The sequence below is a fragment of the Cygnus atratus genome, chromosome Z, assembly GCF_013377495.2.
Source record: "Cygnus atratus isolate AKBS03 ecotype Queensland, Australia chromosome Z, CAtr_DNAZoo_HiC_assembly, whole genome shotgun sequence".
Lineage (NCBI taxonomy): Eukaryota > Metazoa > Chordata > Aves > Anseriformes > Anatidae > Cygnus > Cygnus atratus.
In genome coordinates, this window is record NC_066396.1 from 10,237,697 (window position 1) to 10,259,741 (window position 22,045).

Below are 22,045 nucleotides of genomic sequence, written 5' to 3' on the forward strand. Positions count from 1 at the left end.
CAGTGATGTGTGCTCAGGGTCTGCAAGCCAAAGACAAGACTGGTTCCAGCGATCCATATGTAACTGTTCAAGTTGGTAAAACAAAGAAGAGGACAAAAACAATTTTTGGAAATCTTAACCCTGTTTGGGAAGAGAAGTTTTATTTGTAAGTACTCTTACAAGGACTCTTACCCCTGTTTTGCCTGTTTGTATGATCTTTACTTTGGCAGTTATGCCGTCTTTGTCAGAATGCAATCCCACACTGCCTGTAATGTATGAAGGTTTCACTTCTGCTTGGTGTAGTGTTCTGGAGGGTTGATGTCTGTAATATTGTACATAGTGCACACTTGTCCACTTCATCTTTCTTGCTTTTGTATAGATAAATTGTCTGCTCTGTGAGCATTCTTACATTAATGTTTCTAGAGAAAGATAAAGAAAGGAAAATCTTTAACTTGGTGACTTTTGTTCCTGTATAATAGAAGTAGTTTCAAAATTCTTTGGAATATAAAAGAGTGAAGTTTGTATAAAAGGCTGAGCAAACTTTCTGTGACCTGCTGCTGTGACTTACTATTGGTGTTTGACCAACAAAGATTAAAGGTAGCTATTTGTTTGTCACTTGTCTGCAACACTGCCATCTCTCCCTTTAGTTCAGGAAAATCAGTGTAACAATAACTTGAGGGATTATCTGCTTTCAAGATGAGCAATGTATCCATGTCTGAATTGAAAAGAAAGGCTGGAGGCACATTTTTTTTTAAGTATCAAATATGCTCAAAAGACTGAAGAATGTATTATTCCATCCTGCTTTTATTGAATAAGTAAACACTACCCTCAATTTATCATTGAACACAATACAACACAAAAGGGAGATGTGAAATCTACTGGGTAAGTAGTTTCTCAAGATTCTGGATGATCTCTTTCAACCACAGACATCTTTATTTCTTCTCGTTTTTTCCCCCTCCTTGTTTTTCCCTAAACTGCTTGAAGTGAGCTCTCTGCAAGCTGAAATTATATATTAAAATCAAGCTTATATCAATCTAACTTTGTCTTTAAAATGCACAGTCCAAACAAAATATTTTAAAGTAGTTTTGAGATCCTCATTAACATCAGAAATATCTCAGTGCTATTTTGAGAGAGTAAGCTCTTGGGCTTTTATTTATTTATTAAGTTTATTCTTACTTTAATCCACAGTAATGGAACTTCTTGGTAAGTAGTAAGTATGGTTAGATGCCATTTGGTTAACTCTAGTCACAATAGCAGCAAGTCTGTGTGGGAGCCTTAAGGACCTTGATTTACCATGCCAAGTAGTTACCATGGTATTTGCAGTGTGTTCCCTTCTAATTTTAGGAGCTTCAACAAATACTATGTTTAAAGATAGATAGCACAACATGATAAATGTCACAGTTTTAATAGTGCTGCTGTTTAGATTTTATCTGTGTCTATGATTCAGCAGATAATATGCTGCTGGGCATTCGAGTTGATGCTACTTTGAATCTTATCTGTGTCTAGGTGGTTGCTTTAATTGCCTTGGAATAGCAGGAAGAGGTAAATGAAATGATGACTGTATCCAGATCAAATGCAGGAGATCACTCAGTACTGGCATCCATGTGTTGTTTCATTGGTTGATGTCAAAGCTGAACATATGCTGGATGAGGAGAGTCATTTAGAAGTGTGTGCAGTGCCAGTCTTTTTACATGCCTTTTCTTGTTGTTTTTTTTTTTTGTTTGTTTTTTTTCTCCCTGTGTATGGGTCATTTTTTTAGAGCTTACTACTCTTAAAATTGCTGAAATCTTCTACCGTCCATAATCCAATGGAAAGTTAAATCCACATATGCATGACAACAATACCCATTACTTACCAAGCTTTTTTACAAGAGATTACGAGGACAATTGAGGTGCTCAGTTTTGAGGGTTGAGGGTGCATTTGTTTATTATTTAAAGTTAACTTGTTACAGTGGGAGAAAGATGTGCTGGTAGTTATTAAAAGCCTACCTAACAGCAGACACATGAAAAGTCTGATGTTCAGAACACTGAAATATTTCAGTGGGTATAAGATACACAAGTAGAGAGAGGTCAGGTCAGTAATGTATAGGTTAGTAATTGCTGTTCCTCTACTGCTTGGCTTGTTGGACAGATTTGTTTGCAGCTGATGTTCATTAGGTGCCCAGTGTCTTTTATGGGATCACAATTCCACCATCTTTTCAAAAGTTGGTTATGGAATCAAAAACCTGTGTGTATTAGTTGTCGTAGTGCTATTGTAATCCATGACATAAGCTGAGGCAGATTGCATACAGCTGAGCAATACAATAATTTCCACAGACTCAGTAAAGTTTATTAAAAGCTGCTTAAACAAGTTTTAAAAATTTTAAGGCTGCAATAACTATTTGAAATAGCTTCTTTGTGCTTATTTACAGTGGTGGAAGGAAAAGTACATTAACTTAAAGCCATATTTAAGGAGATGTTGTGGTAGTTTTGACCCAATTTGGAAGTCTAAATTTAGAACTGTATTTTAGAAAAGACAAGGTTGAAAAGACTTTGGGTTTTCATTATAAGCACTATTTAGGTCATTAGTAGGCTATGTCCCTTGGGCTTCTGCTTAGATTAATGACCAGTTCTTGAAGCATGTTCATCACCAAGCAGGTGTCTTGTTTCTTTCTGAAAATCATCTTTTTATATATTTTCATCCTTACCTTTAGGAAATACGTTACAGAGAATTTGTCTTTCACTGAAGTTTGAAGACTTATGAAAATACAAGGAGCTGATCTTTCTGCTCAGTTCAAAGTGTTGCAGGCTTGATGCAAAGACTCCCCATATATGGTGCCAGGCAGGATGAAGCTTGATAGGGGACTCCAGACATTGCTGAAATAAAAAATAAAAATAAAAATAAATGTGTCAGCAAGCACTAATGAATTGTGCTTCCCTTGGCTTTACATTCCATTCCTGTTTTGTTGTAATCCCAGATCCCTTTCCTTATAGCTATATTGAGCAGGCTAATAGGTATCCTTCTTCATTTGCCCTGTAGACTTATCTTCTGTGCCCTCAGCCTCTCTTGCCCTCAACTCTGGACAGAAAGCAGCGTGTGTCCTATCTTCAATTGGTTCTGCGTTGTCTGGGTCGATGGGTACATAAGAGACAGGTGGCTGCCGACTTTCCAAGAATGGTAGCTAGTTTGGAGATCTCTTCTCCATCTAGCTGGTAATTTTTCACAAAGTGTGTTGAAATGCAGAACCTTTGAAAAGAAATTTGCTATGCACTCATTTCCCTAGGAAACAGCCCAGTAATGAGAGGGAAGATATTTTTGCAATCTTCACTGCAATTAAGACAAGGCTTTAATTCTCCATTTAGACATAATTTAGACTATAGGTAGAAAATACTGGCTTTCTAGTAATCTCTCTTTTTTTGTAAAGGCTGAAGCTGAGCATCCATTTGAACAAGTTACAATGGTAGACAGGTTTTAGGAGTTCCATTTGAATAGAAGAATTGTGGGCTCAGCTAGAGATTTGTTGTCCATACCAGCTTTTTTTTAGGAAGGACCACAGTCTTAAATGATGAGCACTAGAAGTTACTGGATGCAAACAGGGCTTTGCTAGGTTTCTTGGCTTAGGCACAAAATTACTCCCTCATTTTAAAGTAAAATCCCCTTAAAGTTGTATTGTCTGAATATATTTGTGCACAAGGCATTAATGGTGGGTGTGAAATCATTGCCTGGAACAGATTGCACTGTCAGTGGGCAGTTTGCAAGAGGCACGTTTGTTCTCTTACTACAGAAGACTAACTCAGTTAAAGTAAATGCGGTACCTCCTGCTAGCAGATAACCAATATTTTACTAGGACATGCAGAGCCACAGATGATATACATTCCTGTTAAGCCGTTGGAATGGTGCAATTGCATAGCTAATCACTGCGTTCTCACCCAAAAGGTTCCATTTGGTTGCTCAATTTTCCTTTCACCTGCTGAGCTTGTTATCAAGCTCAGCATCTTTCAGTAATCTCTGTGGTTATATGAGATTGTTTCAGTGTTGTTTTTTAGTCTTTACCTTTGGAGACCACCATGTTTATAAATGTCACTGGAACTCTGAAACCTCAGCCACCTCTGTTCATTGCATGGCAGGGACCATTTGGTTGTCTTGCTTTCTTTATTCTCTAGGTACTGCAGATGCTCAAAATGGCACTCTGATGAAATCCTGCTTGTTTCCCTGCTCAGTGACCAATGTGAAATTTATATTTGAATTAAAGTTGATGCCTCGTGGCAAGCATCTTTTGGGAAGCTGAGTTAATATAGCTAAGGATGTAATGCTCAGAATCACTTTGTCTGCTCTTTGTAGTTAGGAAAGCTGCATGATTAATTCGTGCAGTCAGTGTTGTAGCATTGGGTGACAGCAAAATGATTGTACTTGTTCCCCTAAGAAACAAGCTTCATGCAACTAAGAACAGAAAATTCATTTCTTTGTTCTTAGACAGCAACAGCTGGATCTCAAGGCATATTCTTGTGCTGTTGCACTTAACTTATAAACTGCTAAGGATTTTAGCCTTGTTCTCTTACCACTCTGACTTTGCTTTCAGTGTATTTTTTTGCTGTCTTTTTTTTTTCTCCCTAACTAAAGAGCCTTGGTATCATTTAAAAATTCATCTGTCCTGCAAAGTTTTGTCATCTATTCCCATTGAGGCTGGCCACAGCAGACCTCCCAGTTGGATGCTGCCATTTCTAGACACTTTCATTTGAACCACACCCAGATCTTCCTGCTTTTTCAGCCAGACCATTTCCTGAAGTGTATATATTTCCTGAAGTGTATTTCCTGAAGCGTATATAGTTACAACTCTTTGTTGGGCTTCTCATACTGATTACTGTAACTACTCTTCCTGATTTTCCAGAAAACCATTTTTTTTTTTTTGGCACTTTGCTCCTCAGAAGCTAAAATGTTCTCAGGTCCTGAAGTCCTGCTATCTGTTCTTCTGTCCTGTGCATTTTCCCACCTCCTGCACTCTCATCCCCTACTTCTGCAAGCTGCTCTGCCCTTTTTGTCTGTCCTCTACCACTGCATAAAATATTCTCTGCACCAGACTGTGAAACTTTACAGGCCCTTCTTGAGGGCTGCATCTGCAATTGTGCAGAAGGGAAACTGCTCAGAGAACATGGCTATATAAATATTCACTAGACTCTTTGAACCATAAATATTTTTTTTACTATCAAAGCACAACAAAACTACTTAAATCTGGGCTTGACTTGACCTACTTTTAAATCTGCAAAATGTTGTTGATACCTCTGCTCCCTCACTTAAGTCATTTGTTCTTGCTATGTCTGCTTCTTGCTTTTTGTCTTCATTAGCCTGTCAGCTCTACAAAGCAGGGGCTGTCTTCCTCTCTGTAAGTTGCCAAGCACACAGTAGAGTCATGATTGCACTGGGGCCTCTGGGCTCTCCTGTTCTTCAGGTAGAAGATATGAGAAAACAACATAGTTTAAGAAAACATCTTCATGTGAAATGGGTGTGTTGAATGATAGGGTTGTGTTGGCTTCTTACCTCTCTAATCTATGCAGTGCATTTTAGAGATGGAAAATCTATGTCTGAAGGTAGTATTAATGGAATGAAACTGAGGTCCGGGTGTATCCTGCAGGGTTAACGTGCTGATAACACCTTTCTTGAGATGAGAAGTTGATTGGAAAGAAATATCCATGTGGATGTGTGTGGTGGTTTTACTCAGATGGGCAGCCAAGCTCCACCACAACAGCTCTCTCACTCCCCCTCCTCATAGGAAAAGGGGGAAGAAAATATGATGGAAGGGGCTCAGGGGTTGAGATAAGGGCAGGGAGATCACTCACCAATTATCCTGATGGGCAAAACAGACTCAGTGTAAGGAGATTTGTAAAATTTATTGTCTGTTACTAACAAGCTAGAGAAGTGAGAAACAAAAGAAACTAAAAACACCTTCCCCCCATCCACCCTCTTCCACCTCCTCCCCCCCAGCAATGCAGGGGGCAATGGGGGCTGCGGTCTCCCCTGCTCCTTCCCGGTCCCTCTCTGCCTCTGCTCCCTGTGGGGTCCCTCCCACGGGATGCCATACTTCCCGAACTGAGCCTGCGGGGGCTGCCCAGAGGCAGCAGCTCTTCAAGAACCGCTCCCACAGGGCTCCGTACCACGGGGTCCAAACCCCAGGAGCAAGCTGCTCCAGCACGGGTCCCTCGCGGGTGGGCGGCAGCTCCCCCCAGACCCCCTGCTCCTGCGTGGGCTCCTCTCCATGGGCTGCAGCTCCGGCCCGGGGCCTGCTCCTGCGGGGGCTCTCCATGGGCCACAGCCTCCTCCGGGCCACATCCACCTGCTCCACCGGGGGCTCCTCCACGGGCTGCAGCGTGGAGATCTGCTCCATGTGGGACCCATGGGCTGCAGGGGGACAGCCTGCTCCACCGGGGGCCTCTCCACAGGCCGCAGCGGAACTGCTGCTGTGTGCCTGGAGCACCTCCTGCCCTCCTGCTGCACTCACCTGGGGGGCTGCAGGGCTGCTTCTCGCTCCTCACTGTCCCAGCTGCTGTGGTGCAGCAGGTTTTTTTTTTCTCTTTCTTAAATCTGCTCACCCAGAGGCAGAAAAAAACGTTGCTTATTGGCTTGGCTCTGGGCAGCAGCCATGTCCCTTTGGAGCCTGCTGAAACAGGCCCTTATCTGACATGGATAAGAAGAATCATTTGGATTCTTCTCACAGAAGCCACCTCTGCAGCCCCCTGCTACCAAACCCTTGCCACATAAATCCACTATGATGTGACACAAATGAGCATTAAAAAACCCTTATGGGTATTTACCAGACTCTCTCTCTTCATGACTGTAGATTCTCCAATACGAACTAGTGGTGTCAGAAGGATACAGCTTTTCATTTTGGCACTCACTGTGCTCTAAACTTATTATCCTTATTTTGTTTTAATTTTTTTATTTTTTGGTTTGTTTGTTTTGTAATCTGCTGGACAGAGTTTTATGGGTGTAAACTTTGTATGTCTTCTGGTAGAACCTTGCAAACCTTCGAGGTTGCTGTACCCTCATGAGGGTTGCCATGTCCCTCTAGCATTCCAGCAGTGGGAGGTTAAGTAAGAATCCTGCAACAACTGATTAACCAATTCAGCACAAATGTCTTTTTTTTTTCCCCACATCAGAGTACAAATCACTGACTTGAAAATATTAGGGTCATTTTTAGATGTTTCTTTTACTTTCTGCCTGCTTTTTTGGAGGACAGGATGCACATGCCTTACTCTGTCCCAGACCTCTGACAGCTTCTTAGCGAGTTTGGGCCAACATTCATAGACAGGCAGAGGTCTCAAAGCTATTAAAAAATGTAGAAAGTGATTGTTAGAAGTTTCAGCTAGGTTAGAGGGATACAAATTATTAACTTCATTGTGGTAGACTATAACGTAAATTCTGGAGTTGTCTTTTATGTTTAGCCACCAATATACTGATTAGTGTGCATGTATCAGCATGGCACTGTGCACAGGCATCAGAAGTAACAGCAACTTTGTGTTGTTTCCCCTCAGCCCAGTTGATAGCTGGGCATGGGAAGATGTCAGAGCACTGACAGCACAGGGGGGATATGTTTGAGGCTGGGGAAGGCCAAGGGGGAATGTGGTAGAAGAGCTGGAGATAGAGTGTGGGATAGGGAGCAAGTCAGTAGAACCATACTCTGCTGGTTCCACTGCTCCTGCAACCACTGGCTTTAGGTAGGTAAAAATTCATGGAAAGAAATTCACAATTTTAATTTTTTCTTGCAGATTTAGTGTGCTGTTTCCTCAAAATGTTTCTTTGATACCTTGAAGTATCAAAGTAACTTTTTTTAACATAAAATGGCACGACTGCGACCATCAGAAGAATGTAGATACAAAAGAAAAAGTCATTTTCTGAGTCATGTAACAAAGAGAACCTGGTTTCCAGCTCCTCACACTATGAAATGGGCATGAACACGTTTGATAGTTTCTTCCCTATGACAAGGTCTCAAAGAGTTTCTTCTTTGCATCCTCTTGGGAAAGCTGTGGGAGCTCAGCTGTGGGGCAGACTGGGCAGACACATGTATGCACACATTGTTAGGAAACCACTCTTCACAAAAATGTAGCAAGAAGTAGGGCAGGCATCTTTAGAAACTTGCCAGCTCCTATAGTAATGAAGGGGAAAGTTTCTAGCAGCAGAATGTGCAGCCACAGTCTTATGGAGCCAGGATGCTGTCACTAATCAGATCCTATTTTTATTAGCTAGAAAGCCTGTTAGCAGTTAAGCTTAAGTAGGCCAATATTTGTGGTTCTGTTTTGAGGTGTGCTCTAGAAGGTGAACTGTTGTTGACTCAACTGTCTTCTTTCACTGAAAGCAAGGACTGTGGTTCCTACAGGCTCTAGACGGAGATGTTTTATAGGTAAGCCACCAACCCAAGTCTTTCAGCTGCTGTAAGCGAGTGATAAGGCGCTCTCTCTGGCATGGGAGCAGCATGAGGAATATGAATTGACTGGTCTCTTAAAAACAAAGAGGAGTGGGGTAAAGTAAAAGTTCCAGTAGCTCAGCAAATGCTACTGCAAAGTTTTCTGTGGCACTTAGCAGTGAGTTATGCTGCTGCAGCCCAAGTGAAGGATGATAGCCACCTGGGGAGTGTGGGACAATGCATGTGGAACCTAAAGTAGATTTAGGTCTAAACAGTAAGTGTTTTCCTAAAGGAAAGAGCAAGTTTTTGAACACTGGTAGCAAAGAAAAGTAAGATCAAAGCTGTCTCAACAACGAACCGCAGTGCCAGAAGGTGAGGTCTGAAGAAGTCAGGGGTTAACTTGTTGGTGCTTAGTAAATGCCACTGTGTACTGATCTGTGTTTTTAGGCACATGTGTCCTTCTGAACTTCTAAGGTACTGCCAGGATGTACATTAGTGTACTGTGTCAGGAACAGAGGATTTCTTTCATGTGCTTATGCTGTGTTGCCGGTATGCACTCAGATAAACCAGAGAGCTACAGACAGCAGCAGTCCGAGCATTCCCTGCTTGTGAACACTTGCTGCATGTTTTTTTTTTTTTTCCAAAAGAAAACATCCTTGAAGTTGAGGAGGAAGAAGGGGAGAAACATTGAACCTTCTTTCTTCTGATCTCTAAATACAGCTTTGATTGCACAGAGAAGGAAGGAAACAAGGATGCTTTCTGCCAGTGATCAAAACTGCCTAGAATTGCTCCTAACTTTCACAACAGTAATTCCCAGATATCCCTCTTCGCTAGAAAAATCACTAGAAGTTGCAGGGTTGTCTGTTAAGCAGTCCTGAATCACAATAGTGGCAATAAGATCTCAAATGGTTTCTTCGTAAGGAGCATGCAAATACCAGTCACTGCCATATCCTATTGACCGGGCTTAGCAGATCTCTTCTGACCCGTTTCTTCCTTCTCCCTGTTGCTTAGCAACAGATGCAGCACGTTAATGTTTAAAAGTCTGGAAAACAGGCCTTCAGCAGAAGTTGCCTGTTTTCATAGGTTTTATTTCCTTGAGGGCAGACATTTGTAGTGGTTATGGTGAGTAAATCACCCTTGTCATGGTCTCATGTGAGCATTCGAATTGCTTTATTGTATTGCATGACCTGTAAATGAGCAGAGCTTTTATTATAAGGTCTTTTTACCCACTTCTGATGTCCAGGAGCCTGTTTGTGTCTACAAAAGGTGTATGAGCACCTACAAAGAGAGGGGGCTGCAAATTCTGCCGGTGCATTAGGCTGAAGGGTGCAGGTTCAGCAAACAGTAAAATGCTTTTTTTAATGGAAATGTCTTTACTGATCTGCCTAAGACATGGGGAAAGTATCAGTCTCAGCTGTGAAGAATAGGCAAAATCAATTCCAGTAATTAAATACCAACTTTGCAGCTAATGTATCCCACCCTTTCATCCCACGCACAGGTAATGTTTGTATCATCTGAATATAGTGTATTGTACATTAACACACTACTGCTTTGTGACTGTTCTGAAGTAAGAGAACTACCTTCACCTGGGCTATTTATCTTTTTTATTAAAAAAGAGCATGAAAAGTGTTTGTCATAGGTGTTGACCATGCTGTCCTAGACACTGCACGTGTGTAAACAGAAGTAGCCTTCAACACAGCCCAACGTGAGACCATGTATGGGGAGGGCTATCAGAAAACAATGTGATGCTTATCAGTGTTTCTTTGGGGGAGTGCAGGCTGAGTTTACCAGCCTAGCTATCATCCAGCTTTTGCAAGCTTCACAGCAAAAACAGCAACAGTGAAATGAATCCCTCAGTTCGGGGAGCTGCTCCTGAGAGTGAGGAAGAGCAGAGGAGTCACAGCCACGTAGCAAGTCTGAAGTTGGTGGCTGCGGTCAGGGCACTCTCCTTCAGTGTGCATCTGAAGTGCAGTATCTAACATGTCACAGGAGCATTTAGAGTTCACCAAAAAAATGTTGTATGGTTCCTATCAGATTCTACGCTTTTAAATAAAGTAATTGTTTGTTTATATCTTGTTTATGCATTGCTCTGTCGTTAGGCAAGCAGGTCAAAGGGAATGTAAAGCGTTTAGTGTAGAAATGTCAGCTACATTATGAGCTCTTCAGTATTATATTTGTCTTGTTCTCAGTGAGTGCCATAATTCCTCTGACCGGATCAAGGTGCGAGTGTGGGATGAAGACGATGACATCAAGTCTCGTGTCAAACAGAGGCTGAAGCGTGAGTCGGATGATTTCCTGGGACAGACAATCATTGAAGTCCGTACGCTGAGTGGTGAAATGGATGTGTGGTACAACCTTGGTGAGTGGTGCTTTGGGACTGAAAACATGTCATGTATTAGTTTGGGAACATGTGAGAACTATCTGGGCAGTTTGCAAGAAAGGACAAAAAAAAAAAAAGCCTGCTTGACTAGGTGATTTTAAGGGGCATGATGATGCTGCAGAGCAGCTGCAAGGCTTTTGTCCCAGTTAAAATGAAGTTCAGTAGTATAGCCTGTCAGAACAGTGATGTTTTTTCTCTTGTTAGGCACTGGAAGGTAGAATGGGTAAATGCTTGGAGCAGGGCTGGAAGTAAGGAACAAATTTCACATCAGTCAGCTGTATCCTTAGAAAATGGATCTGAGCAACATGTTCCTGACATACTGGCATTTTCTAAGTGGCCTTGGTAAAACCTTGTCTTGGCTGTGTGTGTGATATACTGAACTCCCTCGCTTGCTGTCATTTGAGTCTTTATCTAGAAAGGTTTGCAGTACATTCCTTGGTGGTTCTAGTTCAGCTGACTGGATCGAAGCTCAGGGACCCTGTAGCATGTGCTCTCAGAAGGGCTGGCTTATTTGTAAAGAAGTGTATGTTGTTCTAGCTAGATGTGTCATATCTAGAGTATATGTCAGTGATTTGCTGATATCTACTTAGTTTTTAATGTTTTGAAAGAAAAAAGTCAGCAAGTTATCTCCACAGTAATGTTAACCACAAATTCAGCCTGAGCTTCCAGCAGTTTCTGTTACAGAGTTGCCACCCCAAAGATGACTGTGCACTGAATGTGAAAAATGCATGTAATTGTTGATGGTTTTTCCTTCTAGAGAAAAGAACAGATAAGTCTGCGGTGTCTGGGGCTATCCGTCTGCAAATTAATGTGGAGATCAAAGGTGAGGAGAAAGTGGCTCCATATCACATTCAGTACACCTGCCTTCATGAGGTAAGGAGCAGTTCAGCTCATTCATTGTGATGTTCCTCATTTCTGTCAAAGCAGCAGTTTTCTGACCTCTGTTTCCTTAGAATGTTCCTTCTTGCCCTAGGTGAGCTTTTCCCTGCTCCACAGGCCTGGAAAGTCACTGAATCATCAGATCTGTGTTTGTACAGAAGGCCAGGAAGGCTTTAGGCACCCCCCCCATGCTGAATGCTGGCTGGCTCAGTCTGTCCTACTGCCACAGCTGTGCTGCTTTCAGGCAGTGATCAGACAGTGGTCCAACTCATAGACCCCACTAGTATAACATGAAGAAACTTCGGAATTTCCTTAGCTGATGTGTTCAGTATGTACTATACCTGTGTCTTTCTTTAGGGAAAGCCTTTTAAATGTCAAACTCCAGCCCAGATCTGGTTCAGAATTAAACACTGCACATTCCTTTTGGGATCCCAGATATGCAGCATTTCCATGGGAGATGCTGTATTTTTTCCTGCTACTTGTCTTTGAACATTGTGAACAGAACTGCTTGTGTATTGCTTGCAGCAAGGGGCAGTTATATCATTGCAGTTTCCACCTGGACAGTTGGTCTGTGATGCATGGTGGGCTATAATATGAAAAGTTACGTTTTCTACCTTAGCTGCTTTTTGAGTAAATTCTGTTTGGGATAGGGTTTTGAATCTGGCCTTTGAGCAGTGCAGTTATTGTTGGTATAAATTCCTCGTACCACTGGTGTGTAACTATGAACAACTATTAGGGAACGGAAGATAAGCTGTGGTTTCTGGGTACTGATCTATCTCAAGATGGACTAAGATGGGCAGGCAGAGCTGTAGAAGTTGGGAGAAATTCAGAGAAGACTTATGAAAATGTCTGAGTGATTCGTGGTGCCCAGTCTGTTTTATCAAGGGCAAGGCATGTGACAGGATTAGTCTCTAAGTGCCTGAATAGTGAAGAGTAGCAATAGCCTCTTTCACCTTATAAATACGAATATCACAAGGTCCAGTGAAGTTTAAGCAAGTTCAGATTAGAAAAGGACAGATGTGTCACAGGGACGAATGTTCAGCTACAGGAACAACATTTTTTTCCAGACAATGGGTTTGATGATCCCTGCAGTGTCTTTTGGCCTTACCAAGAAAGAGACAGACTAAGCTTAAGTGAACATCAGTTTCTTTTAGTAGGCTGTGTTGTGTTCTTCAATATATAGTTTTTGCTGTTTTTTAATTCAGTGACTGCTTCTGCTTGGTAATTGATTTCATTTTTATCCTTCTGATGCGTGATCACTTGCTTCCCCTCATTTTTGCAAGTATGTCTCTTTTAAAGTATCACCTTCTTTCATTTGTACATCATAAAATGAAGATGATTTACAGCTAGAATAATTTAATGAGGAAAAATAGTAGTGTAAAGCAGTGTCTTCTAGCTCCTAATTAGATCATTAGACTTTTGCATCCCTTACTACCGGGGAGCCAGCTGTCTGAAAAGCTGATGAAATCTGTAAGTGACATAAATTTGAGGATTACTGAGAAACCCACTGAACTGAATTGCAATTTCTGCACAGCAATAATAGCTTGAAAGGCTTTCCAGTGTTAGATAAAGCAAAATGTTATGATGAACAATAATGCAAGTGTCCAGTTGTTAAAGGTGATTTTAAGGATGTCCTTTAAAAAAAAAATATTTGGACTGTTCCACTGTATAATAATAATTACAAAGCTGATACAGGGCTGTTACCTCAGCTGGCTTAAATAGCTTGTCCATGTTAAGTCATTCCTTTGAGGACAGAAGTGTGTAGGTTTCAGGAAACTAATTAGTCTGACTTCACTGCATTGAAGCACTCCTCTGCGTCATTCACAATGTTGGGTGGTTAAAATTGTAGGTATGTGTGTGGAAAAATTCAGCTGGGAGCATGCGAGAAGAAAAGCAAGTCAAAGCACAAGAATACATACTGGGTGGGGAGAAGGAAAGAGGGAGGAGAGCAAAGAAATGTGTGTTAGTGCCTCCTTCTTGGCAATTCCAAGCCGGTCATGAAACTCACTTGGCAGCTTCAGCAGCTTTGCATATAATTTCTTTCCTGTTTTGTATTTCAGAACCTCTTTCACCATCTCACAGATGTGCAAGGGAGTGGAGTGGTGAAGATCCCTGATGCCAAAGGAGATGATGCCTGGAAGGTGTATTTTGATGAGACAGCTCAAGAGATTGTGGATGAATTTGCAATGCGTTACGGCATTGAATCAATATACCAGGCCATGACGTAAGATGCATTTGGTGTTGTCTTTAGTGCAGATATTCATTGTATATAATTGATGGGACTGTTAAGATGAAATGTCTTGGTAATGGAATACTATTAACATTAACAGCTACTCCTTAAGGGGCTTACTGTGAGCAGAAAGCGACTGCATGTCTCAGTCGCTGATTCCTCAAAGTCAAGAAGTTATTGTCTGACAAAGTGCCAGACTTTAGGCTCCATCTGGGCAGTTTACCTTTACCTTTAAAACTAATTCTAAAGAATTACACCAACTTTGTGAGTGTAAATGACTGTACTTTATTGTTGATAGCGTATTCTTGTTTTAAGAGTCTAAAATCTCTATTTGAAAAATCTGCTGTTAAAAAGGATCCCACTAAAGTTTTTTGATGACATGAGAAGGGAAGAGATTTTGTGAAACCGTTTGTCCTACAGGTTTATAGTGGCAATTGATACAGTCCTGAGAAATCACTGTTTTCCCAGGTACTGCTGGAGGGATTTACAGGAAGCTTGAGTAACGGAGCACTAATTTGTCCTGTTTGGATCTAGGCTCATGCAATTCTTGATCGTCAAGAGCATTCTTCTTGTCACTGTACCTTTAGTTGGATTTGGGATTAGCCATTCTGCTTAAGGACTAGTAATGCTGTGCTTAGCTCATTTCTTATTTTAAACACAGTATTAAATGCAGCAAACTAACATGAAAAAGTTCACTACTGAACCTGAAAGCTTTGGGTGTTTGGGTCCTCAGATGAGTTATGATGTGTAATTATGGCATCTTGCAAACACTTTTTTCTGCCTGCTAATTTAAGCCGAGATGGAAAGCAATTGGAAGGTACTTCTGGAGGTATAGTCCTGGCTCATAGCAAGGCTAATTTGGAAGTTGGACGAGACTGCTTAGAGCCTCTTTCAGTTCCTTGAAATTCTCTGAGGAGGGAGATCCACCATGTCTCTGGGCTCCTGCTCTTGGCTTGTATTATTTTGGAGGAGAAATTCCAAGCTGAAAACCAAGTTAGAAAATCTTGTGTGGAATTTCCTATGCTGTAACTGCTACATATTGTTGCTTCTTTTTTCATCCTTCTGAAAGGATTTTTGCCTGGCTCAATCCTCTTGCTGATCCCTCCCTCCTCTGTTTAAGTAGTACAGACGTTGATTAGATCCTCACACCTTACACTTTCTCTTCTTCAAGCTAGACAAACCCATTTTATGTGTCTGTCATTTACAGTGAGTGCCTAAAAGAGCAATTGGTATCATGTAGCCAGCAAGTTAACATTGGGGCATAGCTATCATGTTTATCTGAAATACTGATCTGTATGTTTCTCTGAAATTGTCTCACTGTGGCTTTTTTGGTTATAATTATTTGTAGGTTAATGAACACAGAAGCTAATGTCTGATGAGTCCCTTGGGGAGAAAACTACATTTAGAAGATAGTTCCCAAGTTTAGTTTGGGAGTTCAGTGAGGGTTCTTGCATGAAAGGACTGCTTAAAAATTGCCAAATTCTCCTGTCAGTTGGAATGAACTTGACTTGCCAGGTCTCGTAATATCAGACCTCTCAAGCTCTGATTATTTTTTCCCCTTATGTCTAACAGATTTTCTTTGATTGTTTAATCATTTCACAAGCCTGAATGCTTCTGGCATAATTTTGAGATTTCCTGCAGGATGGTTTCTTGCACTTTAATGAGAGCAGTTAAATGGGAAAAAGCAAATGAGCATGCATGCTTCCTGCAGGCTGGAAGGGTTAGCCGTAAGGAGTCACTTATCAGTGCAGCACAGAAATAATAGTGTGTGATCTTGCTGTGCTTGAATGCTTTGCTATCCTTGCTGCCTTATGTCACCTCAGAACCTGTGGCTGCCTCAAGTAGCAGTAAGTTATATAGATTTCTGTGTGCCAGGCTTGGCTCTTGGAATTGGCATCAGGACCCAGAGTATTACCTAAGTCACAAGCTATTGGCAACATATTGTTGGGTTAAAAAGCTCTTTTATGCCGTGGAAAGAAATGTAGTAAAAAGGATTTTTCTGTTTTCTTTTTTTTTCTTTTCCTATCATATGTATTGTTTAGATGTCATCTTTTGTGAAAAACTGGAAGCAAAATGCTGGAGATTTACTAAAAGGGAGAAAACAAAACTTGCATCTGTTGAGGGTGCTACCTAGAGCAGGGTGGCTATTAAAGGGGTAGGAAACTTGGCTGAGTTGTGTTGTGGAAACCTTAGGCATGTCAGGAAGCACTACACAGAAGAGTCCAAAATGACTTACTGAACTGTCCTTTTGCAGGCATTTTGCATGTCTCTCCTCCAAATACATGTGCCCAGGTGTGCCAGCTGTGATGAGCACCTTACTTGCTAATATCAATGCTTACTATGCGCACACAACTGCCTCCACAAATGTGTCTGCTTCGGACCGCTTTGCAGCCTCCAATTTTGGGGTATGTTTGGTGATACAACTGGATTTCTCTGTTTTGCCTATGGTATTTCTGCCTGTGAATAAATAAGTTGCTCTGTTTAAGGAACATTATATCCATGAGAAGTTGGAAGCCATCAAGCCCTATTAGACTAGACAAAGCAGAGCATGGTTTATTGTCATCATCACGCATTTTAGATATTAATCAGTGTGATGCATTGTGATGTTTAGTCTTCATGTTCAAATTGCACTGGAGCACAGATGGTATGGAAATGAGCGAATTGTATTACATTCTGCGTGGTGATGCTGTTGATAAAATATACCGTGTAATCTGATGGTTTCAGAACTTTGTTTTTAAAAACAGCAACTGCTTAAAGGGAAATAAAAAGTCTGTCCCACGAATGGTTCAATTGTTTTCCATATAACGTGTTGGAGTTGAGCATTCTGGAAAAGTATCTAGAATAGCTCACGTTCCTTTGCTAGACTGAGAAATACGTACATTGAGGGAGGAGTCTTTTCACAAAGCCAAGCCAGAATCTAGCTGAGAGACCTGACCTCAAGAAAATGGCAACAAGAGCCCTGCAATGTTTGTCATTGAATTGATACATAAGATCTTGGAGCTGTATCATTGCTCCAAATTCAACTCTTTTCTGACTGTTCCCTTACTCGTTTCTGAATAAATATTTTCTGTTAAACATACGGCTGGTACAAACTGTTAGCAGAAATCAGAGGGGTTTTGTTCTACCTCTACTTCAAAGTGATAAAGGAATGTTTTTCTTCTACTTCTAATGTTACACAAACTTCAGAAGTAATTACAGTATAAGAATAAATACACAAAACAATGCATCAGTATTGCTTCCTCCCACTCTCCTGAGATCCGCCACTAGTTCTCTGATATTCTGCATCTTACTGTGAGCACGGATGGGATAGTGATGATATGTGATGTGTTTTTTGCTCAATAGAAAGAACGATTTGTGAAGCTTCTGGACCAGCTTCATAATTCACTTCGGATTGATCTGTCAATGTACAGGGTGAGTGGGAATAAACAAAATCTTTTCAGGCATTGTGATAGGCAGAGGGGAAACACGCTGGTTGGATTTTTCTTATGTCTCTGAGCTTTTGGTTAGTTTGTCTCTTATGGAACTATATTTTGCTTTTCCTCATGGGTGGAATTTAAACCCTGTTCTTTCTTCCAATATAACTTCCTCAAGGCTTCTGAAATAATCTGAGGATTGTGAACTATGCTTATCTCAGATATTCTCCCAGGAATGCAAGCTGATTGGATTAATTTATTTGAATTATTATCTGCTACTTTGGGTATCATCTACAAAGGGAAAACAGACTTGTTCTTCTCTGTGAGAGAAATCTTTGAGAGGACCCCCAGCCATGTTGTCATTTATTTTAGGTCTGACAGACTTGAATCACTGTCCCTGACTCTGTATCTGTAGGATGTGCTTTCAGGTTGAAGACCCCCCCCCTCCCCACACACACACACTTCACCACATTGGGGAAGGGATAGGTTTCAGATGTTGGCATTAGTCCTCCAGGCTTCTTAGGCCCTCTAGTTCCTTTCTTTGCTACTCCAGAGTCAACATAATCTTAATAACAAGTCTGTTACTGGGCTTTTTTTTTTTTTTTCAATTCCTTCATTTTAAGTAGTGACTAATTCATTGAAAAATTGAAATATGGTGGCAAAATGTGAGCTTTGATTTTTATTTATATATTAAAAAGTAGATCCTATCCTGGGTGGTACATTTATCTGAAAGACAGTAAAGCATACAGAAAAGGGGAATGTGAGTAGACTAATAAGAGAAGTGCATTAGGAAGACAAGCAAAAGGACATAAAGGGTAAGGTGCAGAAGAAGATAAAAGGAATGTTGTGTAATGAGCAATCCTAAAAGAGAAGGTGCAAAGAGAGCAGTGAGTAGCAGAGGGAAAATTATCAGGGCATGGCAACAGGAAGCTGTACTGGTGATACCTTTTATTTGTTTGGTGTTCAATAAAAGATGCTTTCAGGTGGCTAATGAAAGTAAACCTTGGACAAACAAGTAAGATCTTTGGTAGAAGACCAGGAAAGATTTGTACACTTTCAATAATTTTGATGTTTTCTAATTGGCAGTGTAGTTAGACAGCAACTGTCTGGAGTGGTCTGAGTCCTCTTAGTGATTATTTTAAGACCCTGGGAGGACAGGTTAAGTTCTGGAAGGAAAAGGTATTCTAGCTTCCAACTTTCAAGAGAGGATATGACAATTCGCAGTTTAAATTATCCAGATTAAGTCCTCACCCCTTGTTGATTCAAGCTATTTGGAAGCCCTTAAAAGAAAACAATGAATAAATAATGAAAATCCACACCAGATTTGTAAAAACAGAAAGTGTCAAACCAGTGTTTTCTTCCCAGGGCAGGGTGATGGGCCTTGGGGAGAAGAGGTAGAAACATCTCAAGAGTAGCTTGAAGTCACACTCTGCATAATTATTTTGAAAAGCGTTTTGTGAACAAGTGAAGTTATTCTGTATGCACGTCAGTAGTTCTTTTCTGTTGGTTCATTCCTGGCTGACATAAACATAGATAATATTATAGGTATTCAATATAGATAATATTATATTTTCCTGATTATTATAGAGATTATTCAGTATTATGAGTATTATCATCAGGATTATATAAGAACATAATCATCTTATCAAGAACATGCATTCATTCCCCAACATTCATCTAACATTTTGTGTTTAAATCTTGATTTTTGGTAAATACCCTCAGTGCCAGAAGGAGACAGAGGCAAAGACACTCATTCACTCGCTCACACTTTTGTATCAGCATCTGGAAAGAACAATCAGACTTATAATTTCAGTGGAACCCAGAGAGTGGAAGGGGAAACGATAGTTACAGACAGCAAAGTGCTGGGGATGGTATGTAAAATAAGTGCATTAGAGTGAAAGAGGCACTGGAGGATAAATGCTTATCTTTGTGGATTGAATCTGAGAGGGGACCGAGTGGTTATGATGAATTCTGACAGTGAAAAAGTGTTCATTTTCTCTTCTCAACGCAGTTTGTTTCTCTGCAGAGGTTTCAAGTACACCACACCTTTTGGTGTCTCAGAAAAGACAAAAAGCAAGCAGTGAGTGCAGAAAGGGAAGGACCTGTGCACACAACCTCAGGCGGCAGTTCAGGGCTGATGATGGTGAGGCTGTTGCTCATTGCCAGCTCCTTCTACAGCCAAGGAGAGATCTGCTGCTGCTGGGGGTTGTCCGTGTCCTGGCATCCACAGACTTCATGTTCATATGAGAAGCTATTTAATTAAGCAAACATATGAGCTCCTTCAGCAAAAAGGCCATATTTACTGAGCATTGTTTTGACTGGTATAAGCTTCTCGAGCAGGAAATGTTTCCAAGACACTTTCCTTATTTAGAATGTGCTTGAAGCTTTGCATGGATCTGACTGTGCTTTCCAACAGGATTTCCATTTTTTGTCAACAGAATAACTTCCCAGCCAGCAGTCGTGAACGGCTGCAGGACCTGAAGTCTACAGTGGATTTGCTGACCAGCATTACTTTTTTCAGGATGAAGGTAGTGTAATGGATGGGGATGGGAATGGGACATCTTCAGTTCCTGCTCCAGGATTTTTTTTTCTGATTTTTAAACTATTTTATGCCAGCGTGCTTTAGATATGTAAGGAAAATGAAGGTTGTCTGCTGACCATGCGTGATACTTCACTGTATTTTGCTTCATGAATACGAAAGCGGTTTTTCCCCTGGGGTTCTTCAGTCATAAATATGGCATGCATGCGTGCACACACACACTCACAAAAATTGGAAGGGGGCAGGAGGAAGTTTTTTCCTATAAAACTGTCTACAGCGTTTATCAGTCATGACCATCTCTTCACCATCTTTTATCTAGTAAATATTTTAAAATGTCTTTCTTGCAGGGTAAGATACTGAAATTGGATATTATCTATAAGTAGAGATCTAGGAGAGTTGTTCTGCATGTTGTTATGCCAGTTCTATCATTACATTTATTGTTCTGGCAACATGTAATGAGATTATTTTTAACGCTTGATTTTTAACCCTTTGTTTTAACTAGTATTATAGGTTAGCACATGTCACTTAGCAATTTTTAATCTTACCAAAAACAAAGAAAGATTTTCATTAAAGCTATTTGAGGAAGAGCTTAAAATTCTAATTGTAAGCCCTTTAGTAAATAATGTTTTAGAACATTCAAAATACAGTCTTCATTCAGATGGTATGCCTGCATTAAAAGTTTGGTTTATAGAAATACTCTGAAAATTCTAGAGGTAGTGATAATATCAAAATTGTCTCAGAGTATGGTTTCATGGAGTGATGCCTGGTTATCTGTTGTGGTAACCTGTGGTATTTTTCTAAACCAATGTAACAATGAAATAACTAAAAGAACTGTTTTTACAAGAGGGGAAGGCCTATCAACTGGCATGTTGCTATGAATTCTGATGTGATTTATATTCAGTAATGCTGGTGAAGGAAGATGTCCTTAAACTTCCGTATTTAAAAGCACACAAGTGTCTGGTCTTCAGCAAGACTGCAGATTAGATATAATGTCCTTTGATAGCCTGTTGTGTGTTCTTCCAGTGGTTAAAAAGATTATTCACTGACTTTATAGCAAAGTCCTATAATTTTAGCAGAAATTGCATGGGCTTGGCTCAGATTATGCACATTAATCTGTGTGATTTATTTATTTGGAAGAATCTTCCTTGACATGTCAAAACCTCTCTTATGTTCTAAGTGATCCTGCAGGGACATAAGTGTTGTCACTCCTGTTTTATACCTGGAGAGGCAAGCCACAGAGACTGAGCGGAGATGTTCATGTTTTCAGGTCACAGACAGCACAAGTTGCTGAAAACAGATTTGCTTATTCCTGGGTGGTTCCAGACAGGTGACTTGTTCTTTCCTGGTTTGGTTTATGAACAGTACTTGAACAATTCTTCCTGTCTCTGTGCAGGTTCAAGAGCTGCAGAGTCCACCTCGAGCCAGCCAGGTAGTGAAGGACTGTGTAAAAGCTTGCCTCAACTCCACCTATGAGTACATTTTCAACAACTGTCATGAGCTGTACAGTCGCGAGTACCAGACAGATCCCGTGAGTAGCTAATAAGTAGGCAAAAATGAAAGTTTATGATTTTGCTAAGATAATCACGCGAATACTAATTGACATAAAAAGCCAACATAAATAAAATTTTGACTTGTTCTCTTCTGAACACACAAAGCTTGTAATCAATTAATGAGCACTAATGAGTAAGTAGGAGATGATAATTGTTTTACAGTAATCACACTACAGTTTGTTTTCCCAGTCTCAGCTACTTTATTTCCTGAGCAGATATTTCTGAATGGAAACTTTGATGCAACTTTGAGCAAGCAAAAACTAAGTAGGCTGATCAAGGAGACTATCTTTAGCTTTGATAAACCTCAAGCAGTGAGTTTTTGTCTTCAGTTCTGGCACCCAGTATACTGTGCTGGGCTTAGGATCTATCTTCAGACACAAACTGTTTTCAAATCCATGAGAGCTCCCACTCTGTGGTAATGCATACAGAATGTGTCAACACGGATATAGTCATCAACTCAAGTGCCTAAAGTGCAAGTATTTGGAACAAGCTTAGAGCAAATGATGTCTCAGCAGGTCTCCTGAAGCCTGACCTTCTATTGGCATGGTAACTGCCAATAAAGGGGGATTAGCCGCCAGTAAACAGCATGGTTTGGCATGTTACCATGGTTCATATTAGATGAAGCAAGTTGCCAGCAGACATAATGTAAACGCTTCAGAAGAAAGTGCTCTCAGGTAATTACTGTTTGGAGTTTGTAAGGA

General features: G+C 40.6%; 1 protein-coding gene across 2 annotated transcripts in view; it reads left to right on the top strand.

Moving 5' to 3' along the window:
* Window positions 1-22,045, top strand: part of UNC13B (unc-13 homolog B) — a 212,336-nt gene that overhangs the window by 138,133 nt on the left and 52,158 nt on the right. For both annotated transcript variants that reach the window (XM_050716466.1, XM_035563881.2), the window contains exons 16-23: window positions 4-145; window positions 10,543-10,712; window positions 11,491-11,606; window positions 13,673-13,836; window positions 16,097-16,247; window positions 17,185-17,253; window positions 19,694-19,783; window positions 21,188-21,322. In XM_050716466.1, the coding sequence (XP_050572423.1) occupies window positions 4-145; window positions 10,543-10,712; window positions 11,491-11,606; window positions 13,673-13,836; window positions 16,097-16,247; window positions 17,185-17,253; window positions 19,694-19,783; window positions 21,188-21,322 (1,037 nt within the window). The remainder of the gene's footprint in view (window positions 1-3; window positions 146-10,542; window positions 10,713-11,490; window positions 11,607-13,672; window positions 13,837-16,096; window positions 16,248-17,184; window positions 17,254-19,693; window positions 19,784-21,187; window positions 21,323-22,045) is intronic.